This window comes from Tachysurus vachellii, chromosome 24, assembly GCF_030014155.1.
Source record: "Tachysurus vachellii isolate PV-2020 chromosome 24, HZAU_Pvac_v1, whole genome shotgun sequence".
NCBI classification, from domain to species: Eukaryota; Metazoa; Chordata; class Actinopteri; order Siluriformes; family Bagridae; genus Tachysurus; species Tachysurus vachellii.
In genome coordinates this window covers 11,425,485-11,437,505 of record NC_083483.1, presented here as the reverse complement: position 1 = coordinate 11,437,505, position 12,021 = coordinate 11,425,485, and the positions used below count along the sequence as shown (strand labels likewise).

At 37.8% G+C, this 12,021-nt stretch overlaps 1 protein-coding gene across 1 annotated transcript; it reads right to left on the bottom strand.

Moving 5' to 3' along the window:
* Positions 1-1,074: 1,074 nt before the first annotated feature.
* On the bottom strand, positions 1,075-5,367 carry eef1a1b (eukaryotic translation elongation factor 1 alpha 1b). Its single transcript, XM_060860373.1, has 8 exons — positions 5,274-5,367; positions 3,793-3,966; positions 3,428-3,607; positions 3,013-3,309; positions 2,718-2,868; positions 2,304-2,560; positions 1,958-2,192; positions 1,075-1,826 (listed from the first exon to the last, which is right to left on the bottom strand). Exons 2-8 carry the CDS (start codon positions 3,934-3,936, stop codon positions 1,702-1,704), a joined length of 1,389 nt encoding a protein of 462 aa, XP_060716356.1. The 5' UTR covers positions 3,937-3,966; positions 5,274-5,367; the 3' UTR covers positions 1,075-1,701.
* Between the last annotated feature and the right edge of the window lie 6,654 nt (positions 5,368-12,021).

Below are 12,021 nucleotides of genomic sequence, written 5' to 3'. Positions count from 1 at the left end.
AAAAGATTAATTAAATATTGAGCAAAGCATAAAATTCAATATTCTCCAGGTTCACTGTCTTCTGTTTTGTTCTCAGCTGTACAGCTGTAAAAAATAAATAAATAAATAAATAAAACAAGGGCGTTATGCATGTTCACCATAGTTTTCTAATGCTAAGCTTGCTAATGCTACCAGCAGATTTGCAGCATATTCATGCTAGCTACATTCATTTGTTGCTATCCTTTATAATGATATTGTGTTTTCTAAGAGCTTCTAATTATTACTTATGGATATTAATGTTTGGAGAATTGTTGATAAAAATACTTAATGGTTCTGACTGCCTGAGGTGGTTATGTACATCATTAGCAATGACACCATTTTGGGAACAGCTAAAATCAATACTGCAGTTAGCTGTAGCTCCCACTGATAAATAGTTTAAAACTGAGTACAGATTTAAATACACCTCAAAGTAACTACCCTTTAGTGATACATTATATAATAGGCTAATAGGGATTAGGTTGTAGTTCTATATGTAAATTCATACACACTTGAAGTGAAGTCTTTTTCATGCCATAGATTAGCCAAATATCTAGATTACTAGCTATTTAGTTTGTGGAATGTTGTTCATCTGTTAAAATGTTCTGCTAGTAAGTTTTTCAGAGTCATTTTGAACTGCAGGCTGAATAGTTTGAACTGTCAGTCATCAAGGGTCATGAAATGACATTTCAATCGTGCAGCTGTTAGTGGTTAGCATGATAGCTTGCAAGCTAGCAGGAGGAGTTAAAGAAGAGAGTAAATGTAGGTAAGTATATATAAAAAAAATCTGTATGTTTGCTACTCAAGAGCATATTTTATCTTTCTAGCAAAGGTCATTTCTAATGAAGTAGTTAATATGCTAATACCCCATGTGCTTATAACTATATAATAATGATAATATTTTTTTCTCCACTCCACTTCGTTTGTCTACATGCAGCAACTGATTTAGATGTTAGTATGCTTCATTTCCAGAAGTAAAACTAAATTAGAAAAGAAAAATCGACAACAGCAACGGAAAATAAATGCTAATTTTTTTTTATTGTTTATCCATGTTAAATGAGCTTATGGAGAAAATTATGCCCATATGTTAAAGTACATGAGTGCAAGTGCACAATATTTAGCTCATGCTTTCTCAAAGTGCTAAGGGAGTCTCTGTAAAGTGCGCTAGCTAGGGTAGCATCATGCATGCAGCCAGAAAAGACACTTTTAAAGCTACGTCACGACACATCAGCTCAACATGGACCTAAAGGCATTAGTTGGAAAAAGAAAAAAAAGGTCCTTTACTGCAATAAGCAGAAAAGGCTGATTGCTCTTGCATGCCAATTCACATTAGCAACGTTAACTACATGGCTGGTCAGGACTAATAAAGGTTATTAGACTATTGCACATTAAGCAGAGGGGATAGAATCACTCCAAATAGATTTTCCTCTCAATCATCTAAGGTGCTGATAAATATCCACAGAACATCAACTGACAATTCAGACTAGAAACTTAAAGCCATAAATACGATGGTACAATATATTAATTAACTTCATCACTGTTAATGCGTTTGTGTTTTTTTTTCCTTCGTCTACTTTTGCGATGCATTGTGATAATTTGCCAGGCTTTGACTATTAAGCTAAGGAGTGGATGGATGACGTGGATTCTGCTGTGGCTGACTCGAGAGGTTGCAGCCCTGCACAATATTCATTTGTTCTTCTGGGCCTTCTGGGCAGACTTGGTGATCTTCCCTGAAGTGGACGTCTTCTTTTCCACTCCCTTAATGACACCCACTGCCACCGTCTGACGCATGTCACGTACAGCAAAGCGTCCTGTGAGAGAGAAAAAAAACAAAATTGTAGTTTTTTTGTTTTTTTTTTAATTTGGGATAATTGTTCACACATGAAGAGTCGGATAAAACAAAAAGAAGGAGGTCATGTCATCTGTAAGAGAGAGTCCTTACCGAGAGGTGGGTACTCTGAGAAGCTCTCCACACACATGGGCTTGCCCGGGATCATGTCCACAATAGCAGCATCACCAGACTTAAGCGATTTGGGGTTGTCCTCTAGCTTCTTCCCTGAACGACGGTCAATCTTCTCCTTCAGCTCAGCAAACTTGCAGGCAATGTGGGCCGTGTGGCAGTCCAGCACTGGAGCATAACCAGCACTGATCTGGCCGGGGTGGTTCAGGATTATGACCTTCATGTACAACAAAACAGTAGATGAATCTAATGGGTCCAAAATCACATGGTTCTCTTCCAAAAATGGCAAGTTTGTCTTTTTACAAAGTATCAAATGTCATCTGCTCACCTGTGCTGTGAAGCTAGCAGCTTCTTGTGGTGGGTCATTCTTGCTATCTCCCGCAACGTTCCCACGACGGATATCCTTAACGGAGACGTTTTTCACATTAAATCCGACGTTATCACCTGGCAGTGCCTCAGACAAGGCCTCATGATGCATCTCTACAGATTTAACCTCAGTGGTCACGTTCACAGGGGCAAATGTCACGACCATGCCGGGTTTCAACATGCCGGTCTCAACACGACCGACCGGGACTGTACCGATACCTGCGAAAGCACAGATTTCCAGAATTCTCTGAATGCAGCATTGGGGAATGTGATATCATTTGCAGTGAAACTAGTTGCTACAATATTCACATGGATGACTAAACATGTTAGCGCTGAAAAAGTCCTCCTGTCTGGGCTGACATATGTGTAACCTCACCTCCAATCTTGTAAACATCCTGGAGTGGGAGGCGCAGTGGTTTGTCAGTTGGCCGCGTTGGAGGCTGAATGGCATCCAGGGCCTCCAACAGAGTCGTTCCTGAGACGCTCCCTTCTTTGCGGTTGATCTTCCAGCCTTTAAACCAGGTCATCTGTGAAAAGCATACACATAAATACCAACCATACAGTCGATTATGTAGCAGACGTTTTCTGGTCCGTAGTAAACGTGACGTCATGCTGCATTGTATAGGTTTGATTAATAACTTGAATTTATTCATGCACTGTATTCTACTAACATTTGGGCTAGCCTCGAGCATGTTATCTCCATTCCAGCCAGATATTGGCACAAAGGCCACTGTGTCAGGGTTGTAGCCAATCTTCTTGATGTAGGTGCTGACTTCCTTCACAATCTCCTCATAGCGTTTCTGACTGTAATTAGGTTCTGTGGAGTCCATCTTGTTCACGCCAACAATCAGCTGTTTCACACCGAGCGTGTACGCCAGCAGGGCATGCTCTCGGGTCTGACCGTTCTTTGAGATGCCAGCTTCAAACTCGCCCACGCCTGCTGCCACGATCAGTACGGCACAGTCCGCCTGTGCTCACAGACAAAATAAGAGAGGAATTCAATGTTCTACTAAACGTAATCTTAAACCTATTTACCAAGGAATGTTGCTACAAAATTTCATCAAACTCCATTTCCCTGAAACAGACCTGTGAGGTACCAGTGATCATGTTCTTAATAAAGTCTCTGTGTCCCGGGGCATCAATGATGGTGACGTAGTACTTGCTGGTCTCAAACTTCCAGAGGGAAATATCGATTGTGATACCCCGCTCCCGCTCAGCCTTCAGCTTATCCAGAACCCATGCATACTTAAAAGAACCTTTACCCATCTGAAATTTACAAAAGAAAATTCAGATTTGTTGTTAAATATTTTTGGTTTAACCAAGAAGAAATTTTCGATATTGATATAATTGCTAAACTGAAGGTGCAATCTGTTCTAAAAAAAATCAAGACTATAAGTGAATAAAATCTATGTATCATAAATCTATTTAATATTCTGATCCGAGTGTTTCACCTCAGCAGCCTCCTTTTCAAACTTTTCAATGGTCCTCTTGTCAATGCCACCACACTTGTAAATGAGGTGTCCAGTGGTGGTGGACTTCCCAGAATCCACATGGCCAATGACCACTATATTGATGTGTAGCTTTTCCTTTCCCATTGCTTTGGGTTTGTTAGATTACAGACGGGTCTAAGATACAAGACATTAGAAGACACAAATTGAATCATTAATGGTACATGCTAAATACTTTATTCATAATGTAATGATTGCCCAATAAATAAAAACAATGAGGTGTTACCAGCCTTAAGACTGGAAAAACATTAAAATAGTAATTATACATGGTCTACCAACCAATTAAATATGGTCTACCAACTTGACCATCTCTGATTGTGTATCGTCTGCTGGAAGCTGGTCACATTTTACAACATACAACATTTCTGTGAGGATTCTGATAACAAATCTTACAGATATTCATATCTTTATCATCGACATCAGCAATATATCAAAAAATAGTGGTAGATTCCAAAATTCTGAGGCCTACAAAAAGCATCAATAGTATTAAAGCAGCAGATATCATTAGGACAACTTGGCTTGTTGTGTGATGAACATTTCAGTTTAGATCCTGGGAAATCTAAAAAAAACGAGTCCACAACTTTTGTCTGCTTATAAGAAATATTCCTCAAAAAACTTATTTTAGAAAACAAAACAATTTTATAAACCTACACCGTCCAAAACATATGAGACACAATGTGATAAACAATGAGACTGTTATTTTGTTTTCCTTGTGTCATTTCCCTGAGGAATTCTCCACAAATTAAACATTTGGGCCTTTCCTAACCATCCGAATATCTTGATGTATTTGACTTTATCACTGGAAATGCTTTAAACAGTCGTATTTAGGCCTCGCATAAAAGCCGAAAGCTGAAAAAAAATTGCCGGCCATGTTTTCCTCAGCCGTTGCGTTGTCTAGGTAACAAAGCGCGCGAGCTACCTATGCGGCAAACTCTAATCCTAAACAACCCAAACGTGCACGCGCTTCACTTCGGCTATTTTATACACCGAAATATGTTTCGTGTCGTGCACCGAGCTTCAAATCACCTGTTAACCGACTATCTAACGGCAAGTTAGTTCTTAACGTTAACTGTCATATATAATAAACATGCAACACGACGGTGAGCATGCAAAAGACATTGCGCCTCGCGCATCTAAACAGTCGCAACGTGGCGCGCGAGGACACTGGATAACGTTTTTAGGTCATGTTTGGAATAATACAAATAAATAAATAAAAAACATACAAAAGCAACAGGGGTGTTTTATTCATATCAGACATTGGAATAAAGAAACTGAACCGACACCTTAGAAGGCTGTATTTACAATTTCTCTCACACAGAGACCCATAAACGCACGCGCGCAGTAAATTAAGCTATTTAAATCGAAGATACGAGCAGTAAACGTTTATATGTGAGAAAATATGCTGTATTTATGTCATTTCCGACCTTGAAGACGACGATGGAGGCCTGACGCAGTAGCAGCGCGGATATACTGATGATGGTCGTTTCCCTCAGATACGGTACGGAGGCTTGGATACAGACGATGACGTCTCCAGGATGAAGAAATATGTAATATCCGCGTCATCCAGCAGATGGCGCGCTCAAACAGTTAGAATAAGGATTATAAGGAGCTTTATTGACAAGTACGGAATTTGTTTGTGTCTAAGCTTCCAGTACACAGAGACAACAACAACAACAACACACATATACAATATCAAATAAAATACACATATGTAAATACATATAGACAAAAAATAAATAAATAAATTGTATGCACAGATGTGCTATAGATGAGAGAATGGAAAAGAATACAATGAGATTAAGGGATGTACTACAATGGAGATGGTAACAGATAAATGTAAGGTGACATTGTTCTTGCGTAATGGGGGAACATTTAACTGTTTATGTTCTTCTGGGGAAGAAACTGTTCTTGTGCCTGGTTGTGCTGGGATTTGTGGCTCTGTAGCGCCGACCAGATGGTAAAAGTTTTGTTTGGTTATTATTGAGCACAAAACAGACTCAATGACGGCTGAGTAGAACTGTTTCAGCAGCTCCTGTGGCAGGTTAAACTTCTTCAACTGGCTAAGGAAGTACATCCTTTGTTGGGTCTTTTTTACAATGGTGTTCATGTGAGTGTCCTACTTCAGGTCCTTGGAGATAGTGGAGCCCAGGAACTTAATTGCCTTTACTGCAGAGACAGTGCTGTCCATGTTGGTGAGTGGGGGAGTGCAGGGGGGTTTCTCCTGAAGTCCACTATCATCTTCACTGTTTTGAGTGTGTTGAGCTCCAAGTTGTACCAAACACCCAGCTCTTTAACCTCATGTCTGTAGACAGACTCGTCTCCGTCCTTGATGAGGCCAATGAGTGTAGTGTCGTCTGCAAACTTCAGGAGCTTGACAGAGGGGTCATTAGAGATGCAGTCGTTGGTGTACAGGTGCAGTTGTTGGTGTACAGGTGCAATCGTTGGTGTACAAGCACCATGGCTGCCATGTGCAGTGCCATCAAGTATATAATTAGGAAAGCAATAGAAGCTTAGTCCCAGATAAACATTGCTACTCTAAGTACTTGTTAATATAATGTTAAAACATACAAATCTAAATAAAGATAAATGCATTAAACAGTTAAATTTCACTAGGTTTTGACATAAGGCTTGGTGTTTAGCATGTATGTTTCTCACCTATGCGGATTGGTTTGAATTCCCACTTTTGTGATTCATGGGTTTCATCTGGGTACTCTGGTTTCCTTCCTCTTTCCTTCCTTTGAGGCCAAAGAAATGGCATCAGGAAAAGCATGTAAACAGGTGTGTGAGTGTGTGTTATTGTGCTGTACACTGGCTTGGCACCCTTAGCATCCCTCAATGGCACCACATTTTTAATTCTACACAAGTAATGCATTTTGACCTTTTAAGCCAGGATTCAAAACGTCTTTCCCACAGTTTATTTGCCATTCTCTGAATTGACACGAATGAGCCTAAACACATTTTGGCCCATATTTTTAAGTACAGGCCATAACTGTACGTTATGCACAAGAAACTGTTAGCTTTATTTTTCTTTAATACAGTTCCTCCATAATTCTGTGTTCATTTTAGTTTAATTGAAGGTTTATTTTAAATTCTGTTTACGTGTGGGTAAAAAAAAATTATTAAAACATAAATGTCTAAATAAATACACTGATAAGCAAAATTCTACAAGAACACATCATGAAAATATGAATGTTATTTCTATAGGCAAGGTTATCAACATCTCCATTTGTAGTTTGATCTTTTAGGCTAATAAAATATAAATTAAGTAAATATCATATACGTTTTTTGATTTGTTGAAATAATTTTAATTCTTGATGTACCGTTTGTAATGTTTTATCAATGTAATTTGTATTTGTTTGTAATGTTTTTATCATTAAAAAGTAGTTATATATAATTGTTCCAGCAGATGGCGCAATTTAATTACGCACACTCACACGCGCGCACACACACACACACACACACACACACACACACACACACACATACCTTTGTTTTTATATTTTATTGCTTTATGAGAGCTTTAATGGTCTGGATCAGCTGGGTATTAAAATATTGTTTAGTGATATTTGTTTCTATTATTTCCTTCTATGTCATAAAGTGGGATGAACTTTGTCTTACAGTATATTTTACTATAAGTAGCAATATGAAATAATGTGACCTGAAATAAATACATAGAAGGAATACTATCAGAGAAAACAAGGGCATATCTATAAAGGTTGTTAATGATGTAAAACTACTTCAAAACTGCAATCACTTCCTTCGTCATCACATTGTTTGGTAGCAAAAAGTTCACTCAGCTGTGATATAAAGTTTGAAGTCAAATCAATACAGTGATTTAAATGTTATATCACATATTTGATATTTTAAAGAATACTGTAAAATGTAATGTGATATTTACCAAAATGTGAGTTTGTGATGGTTTAGATGCAGGTTGCACAATGCCTTAATCTTCTTTTCTTAGTGTAGCTCATTTCAGTTCAATTCAATTGATCATATTTAGGGTTCATATACTGCGAATTCTGTGTGCATTTGCTTTTTTTTTTTGTTTGTTTGTTGTTTTTTGTTCAACTTTTATGTAAAATTCCAGCCTTAGTTCATACTTATCTTTATTTGTGCTAAACAACATCTGACTTGTCCTACACCTCCACCTCGACCCTCCACCTGACTTGTCCTACACCTCCACCTCGACCCTCCACCTGACTTGTCCTACACGTCCACCTCGACCCTCCACCTGACTTGTCCTACACCTCCACCTCGACCCTCCACCTGACTTGTCCTACACCTCCACCCTAATCATCCCTCTGGGAAAAGCTGAACTAATATAACAAGCATAGATTCATTGTCTCAACATTAAAATATTCGTTCATCTGCATTAACCATTGTTTCCTAGTCACATGGACACTAGGCACATTTACATCCTTGTTCATCACACAGGCCTAGGGGTGATATAGTGTAGCCAGCATAATTTTGGGATTTTAGAGGAAACCAGAGAACCAGAAGAAAACACGTGAATTACACACAGACAGTAACTCGAGCTTAAAATCAAACCCAGGGCCCTAGAGCTGTGAGCTATGCTGTGAGCAGTACTGCCTACTGCATCACCATGCCATGGTGGCTTAGAGATCCTGTATGACTACTTATGTTGCTTATAGTTTATAGCTCTGTGTAATCTCTGTGTGCTTTGTAGGATCTTTGCTAAAGGTCTTGTAAGAGACTCGAGTGGTTTGAGATGATAAACAGAAACACAGCTGCTTTCCACTGCATCAGCCAGCTTCGCACACACCAACACAGACAGTCTGTGATGGAAAAGTGTCATTTGTTCAAGGCTTGATGTCCGTCCCAGTGTTTAAAGTAGCTGGAAAAACAGAGAGTAACTGAAGTCCCTAAGTATGTATTATTAAATAGTGTACATTCATTCAAAGTTGTGTATAACTATCCAGACCAGTTCTTAAGTAATTACAGATTAATAAGTTATTAATTTTTTTAAATAAGCAAACACAGACACACACACACACACACACACTGATCAGGCAAATGACATTTTGCTTTACAGATAACATAACTGTGTATTTTTCGCTGTATAGCGTATATTACAGGACCATGTTTACTAAAATTGTTTTAGATGATGGCTTAAATTAGTCGTGTCGTGGGAGTATCTTTGTTATCTGTGCTTCGTGTTATGCTAAAGAAGGCCTCAGTGATTAAATCTGCAGTACTCGTGGCCCAGAGCGTGTGGGAAATGGGTGAATATTGGGAGATAAAATAGATCACCATCTGCCCGAGAACACGGTGCCAAGAGAACTTATCAGACTGCTCTTAGAAAGTTTTGGACTACGTCCCAAATCACATACTGCATGTTAAAATTGTATGCAAACTATTTTTACATAATATTTTATACAGTACTAGATGTTGTTTCAACACTTCCATCTGTTAAGACTCTGATAGTCATGTCTTTATTTGTAATAATTTGTATAAATAATACTTTTTTTCTTCCCTTGATCTCTCAGATGATGCGATTTTCTGCATATTATATATTTTATTAATCATATTTTTATTAATGATTATGACTGATTATATTTCAAGATATAGTAGGTTTCAAGATAAAATAGATTTCAAGATAAAGTAAAGATAAAGTCATTTTCTAGGTGCTGTAGATTTGGTAGGATTTATTAATGTTTTAACCCTTTTCCCAGTACACTGGTGTTCCATTAGGAATAGAAATGGACATTTTCAATCAGTATAAACAAATAAATTATTTTATGGACACGAGTCTGATATAAAAAGAGTCAGGTGTGTTTTTTCCCCCTCTGTTGATTTTAGTGGTTGCAGATAAACACCTTCAAATTTTAGCTGCTTATGAACAAGCACTTTGAGTATATAAACTAAGTGGAAAACAAATAGTTTTTGGAGCTTTTTGGGACTTTTCTATGAATGTACCGTCTCAGTAGGCTAGCTAAAAACTTCAAACTCCTAAAGCACTGAGTGTCTACAGTACTTTCATATGAGCTTCATATTAAGCACCACTCTGGAGTGAGACATGACAAAGACATTCAATGCTGAACAGTTAAATTAAATTGTTTAATCGAAACGTACGTCGAATCTATCTGAATTCTGGATTTCTTGCTTGATCTGACTAAAATTTTGTACAGATTTAAGCAAATAATGAGCAATGTTAAAGTTTCATGCAAATTAGGTTTAATAGCAACTATTATTGTATGTTTAGAAACATGAAGAAATATTAAGAGGAGTCGATAGTGATAACAGTGGAAGGCCATAATATTAGCCGGGGCTAGATGGTAATGTTATCCCAAATATATACACAGTTTCATACACATTTTATAGTAAAAACATTTTTTTTTTACTTTGAAAAACCCTTCCCACGTCTTTTTTGTTTCACAGGTTACATCATTTCCTCTTTTTTTATTTTTATGGCTGTCATTGAAACAGTTTCTTCTGAAACTAGATGCATGTTGGCTTAACAGCTTTATCAAAGACCGCTGCATGGTAACCGGCATTTACGAGAAGCTGAGATTTATGTGTGGGTCGTGGGTTTATCGCAGAAAGCTTCCAGTCAAACCCAGAAGGTTAGGATTATGAGACTTAGAAACAGCTATACATACTGTATATAACCAGGTCCCCTGGACATTATTACTTTTGCATAATTTAATGTAAAGCAGTGATTTTTAAGGAAGAAACACATATCAGCAGAGAATCCGAATCTTCCAAATTTACCCTTTTCACAAACTCGCTCCCTCTTTTTTTCCCTCTCTTTCCTTCACTGCCACTTTGATTGGGTGATATTTTTATAAATCTAGGTCCGGAGGCCACCTGGGGAAAACAGCACCAAATTCAGGCCATGAAACAAACCCAGGCCAAGTACAAAGGATGTCAGTAATATATTACCAACCCATAGCTCCCCACCAGTGAATAACTAGAAGCAAAGCTTCTGAAAAATAAGAAAGAGAGAAAGAAAGAAATATTATATTTATGCAAACGAATCTACGGTAGTCATCTTGGATATTGGTGCAACTTGACAGGCATAAAGTTGGATTCCTCTAAAAAGATACGGTAAGAGGAGCATTTGCTTGTTTTTTGCATCGTTCTATTTTTAACATGGAATGTGTCTCAAGCTTATAAAACCAAAATAAATGAGTGTCACTGTTATAGTGCAGCAAAATGATCCCAGATCTGAAAGAATCTGAAAATTTGTGATAGTCACCCTACTGTATCTGATCTGACATCAGTTTAAATGTTGAGCTGAGCTGAATAGAGTCCGTGTATGGAGCAGATTACACGGCATTATCATCTATGCAGACGAAGAGAGGATTCAGTAGTTAGGTAAAGTCCTTTCAAAGGTTTAACTATAATTTAATTTTTAAAAGTTGGATTTTGGTCACCACCCAGTATTGCTCTCTTAAGCTCTGTGTGTTTTATATGTTATAAATCTACAGGGCTCTTTCTGAGGTGCGTTGATTGACAGGGGATCAGTAGAGATAATCTACTCTCAATATGTAGCGGCTGTAAAATGCCATCTGTTAGAGGAGTCACTCTCTCACACTCACCCTCGGACATACTTAAGGTTTACTGCAAGCCATGAGCTACAGAAAAAGGCTAACAGATGCTTCAGCTACACCAGGATCTCTAATCACTTATATATCACGATATTGCAGAAAAAATCTCTTTCCAACATTTGATTTTGTAATTTATCTCAACTCAAATATTTCCCATAAATATAGCTACGGATATTTGAACACTTTCTTCAAATGACATTTTTAACTAGGTGACCAGACGTATGCGGACATATGACCAGACCAGCACCTCTGTATATGATTCTTTCCCAAACTGTTGCCACAAAATTCTGTGTTAATGCTCATGGATTTGGGACAGGCACAATATATGGTGTACATAATCCTTTTATATAGATTATTTTGTCAAATTTAAGATTAAGGAGTTTGTCAGGAGTTGAAAATTCTGTTGACAGGTTTTGTTGCTGTGGTCTATGTGGTGAAATGATAACTAACTGTTCTAAGGCTATATGCTACACAGTGGTTGTATATACTGTATGATTCAATTTCCGAAATCAATGTAGCTCTCACTGTGTCCAAAACTCTATCAGAGAGTCTGACTAACAGGACAAGTCTTGATGCAGATATTTACAATAAAGTTTTGAGG

Coding starts and splice junctions, on each gene's coding strand:
- eef1a1b (XM_060860373.1), bottom strand. CDS start 3,936: ATGGGAAAGGAAAAGCTACACATCAATATAGTGGTCATTGGCCATGTG. Junction 2,561..2,717: donor GGATGTTTACAAGATTGGAG/GTGAGGTTACAC, acceptor GTGCTTTCGCAG/GTATCGGTACAGTCCCGGTC. Junction 1,827..1,957: donor CTCAGAGTACCCACCTCTCG/GTAAGGACTCTC, acceptor TCTCTCTCACAG/GACGCTTTGCTGTACGTGAC.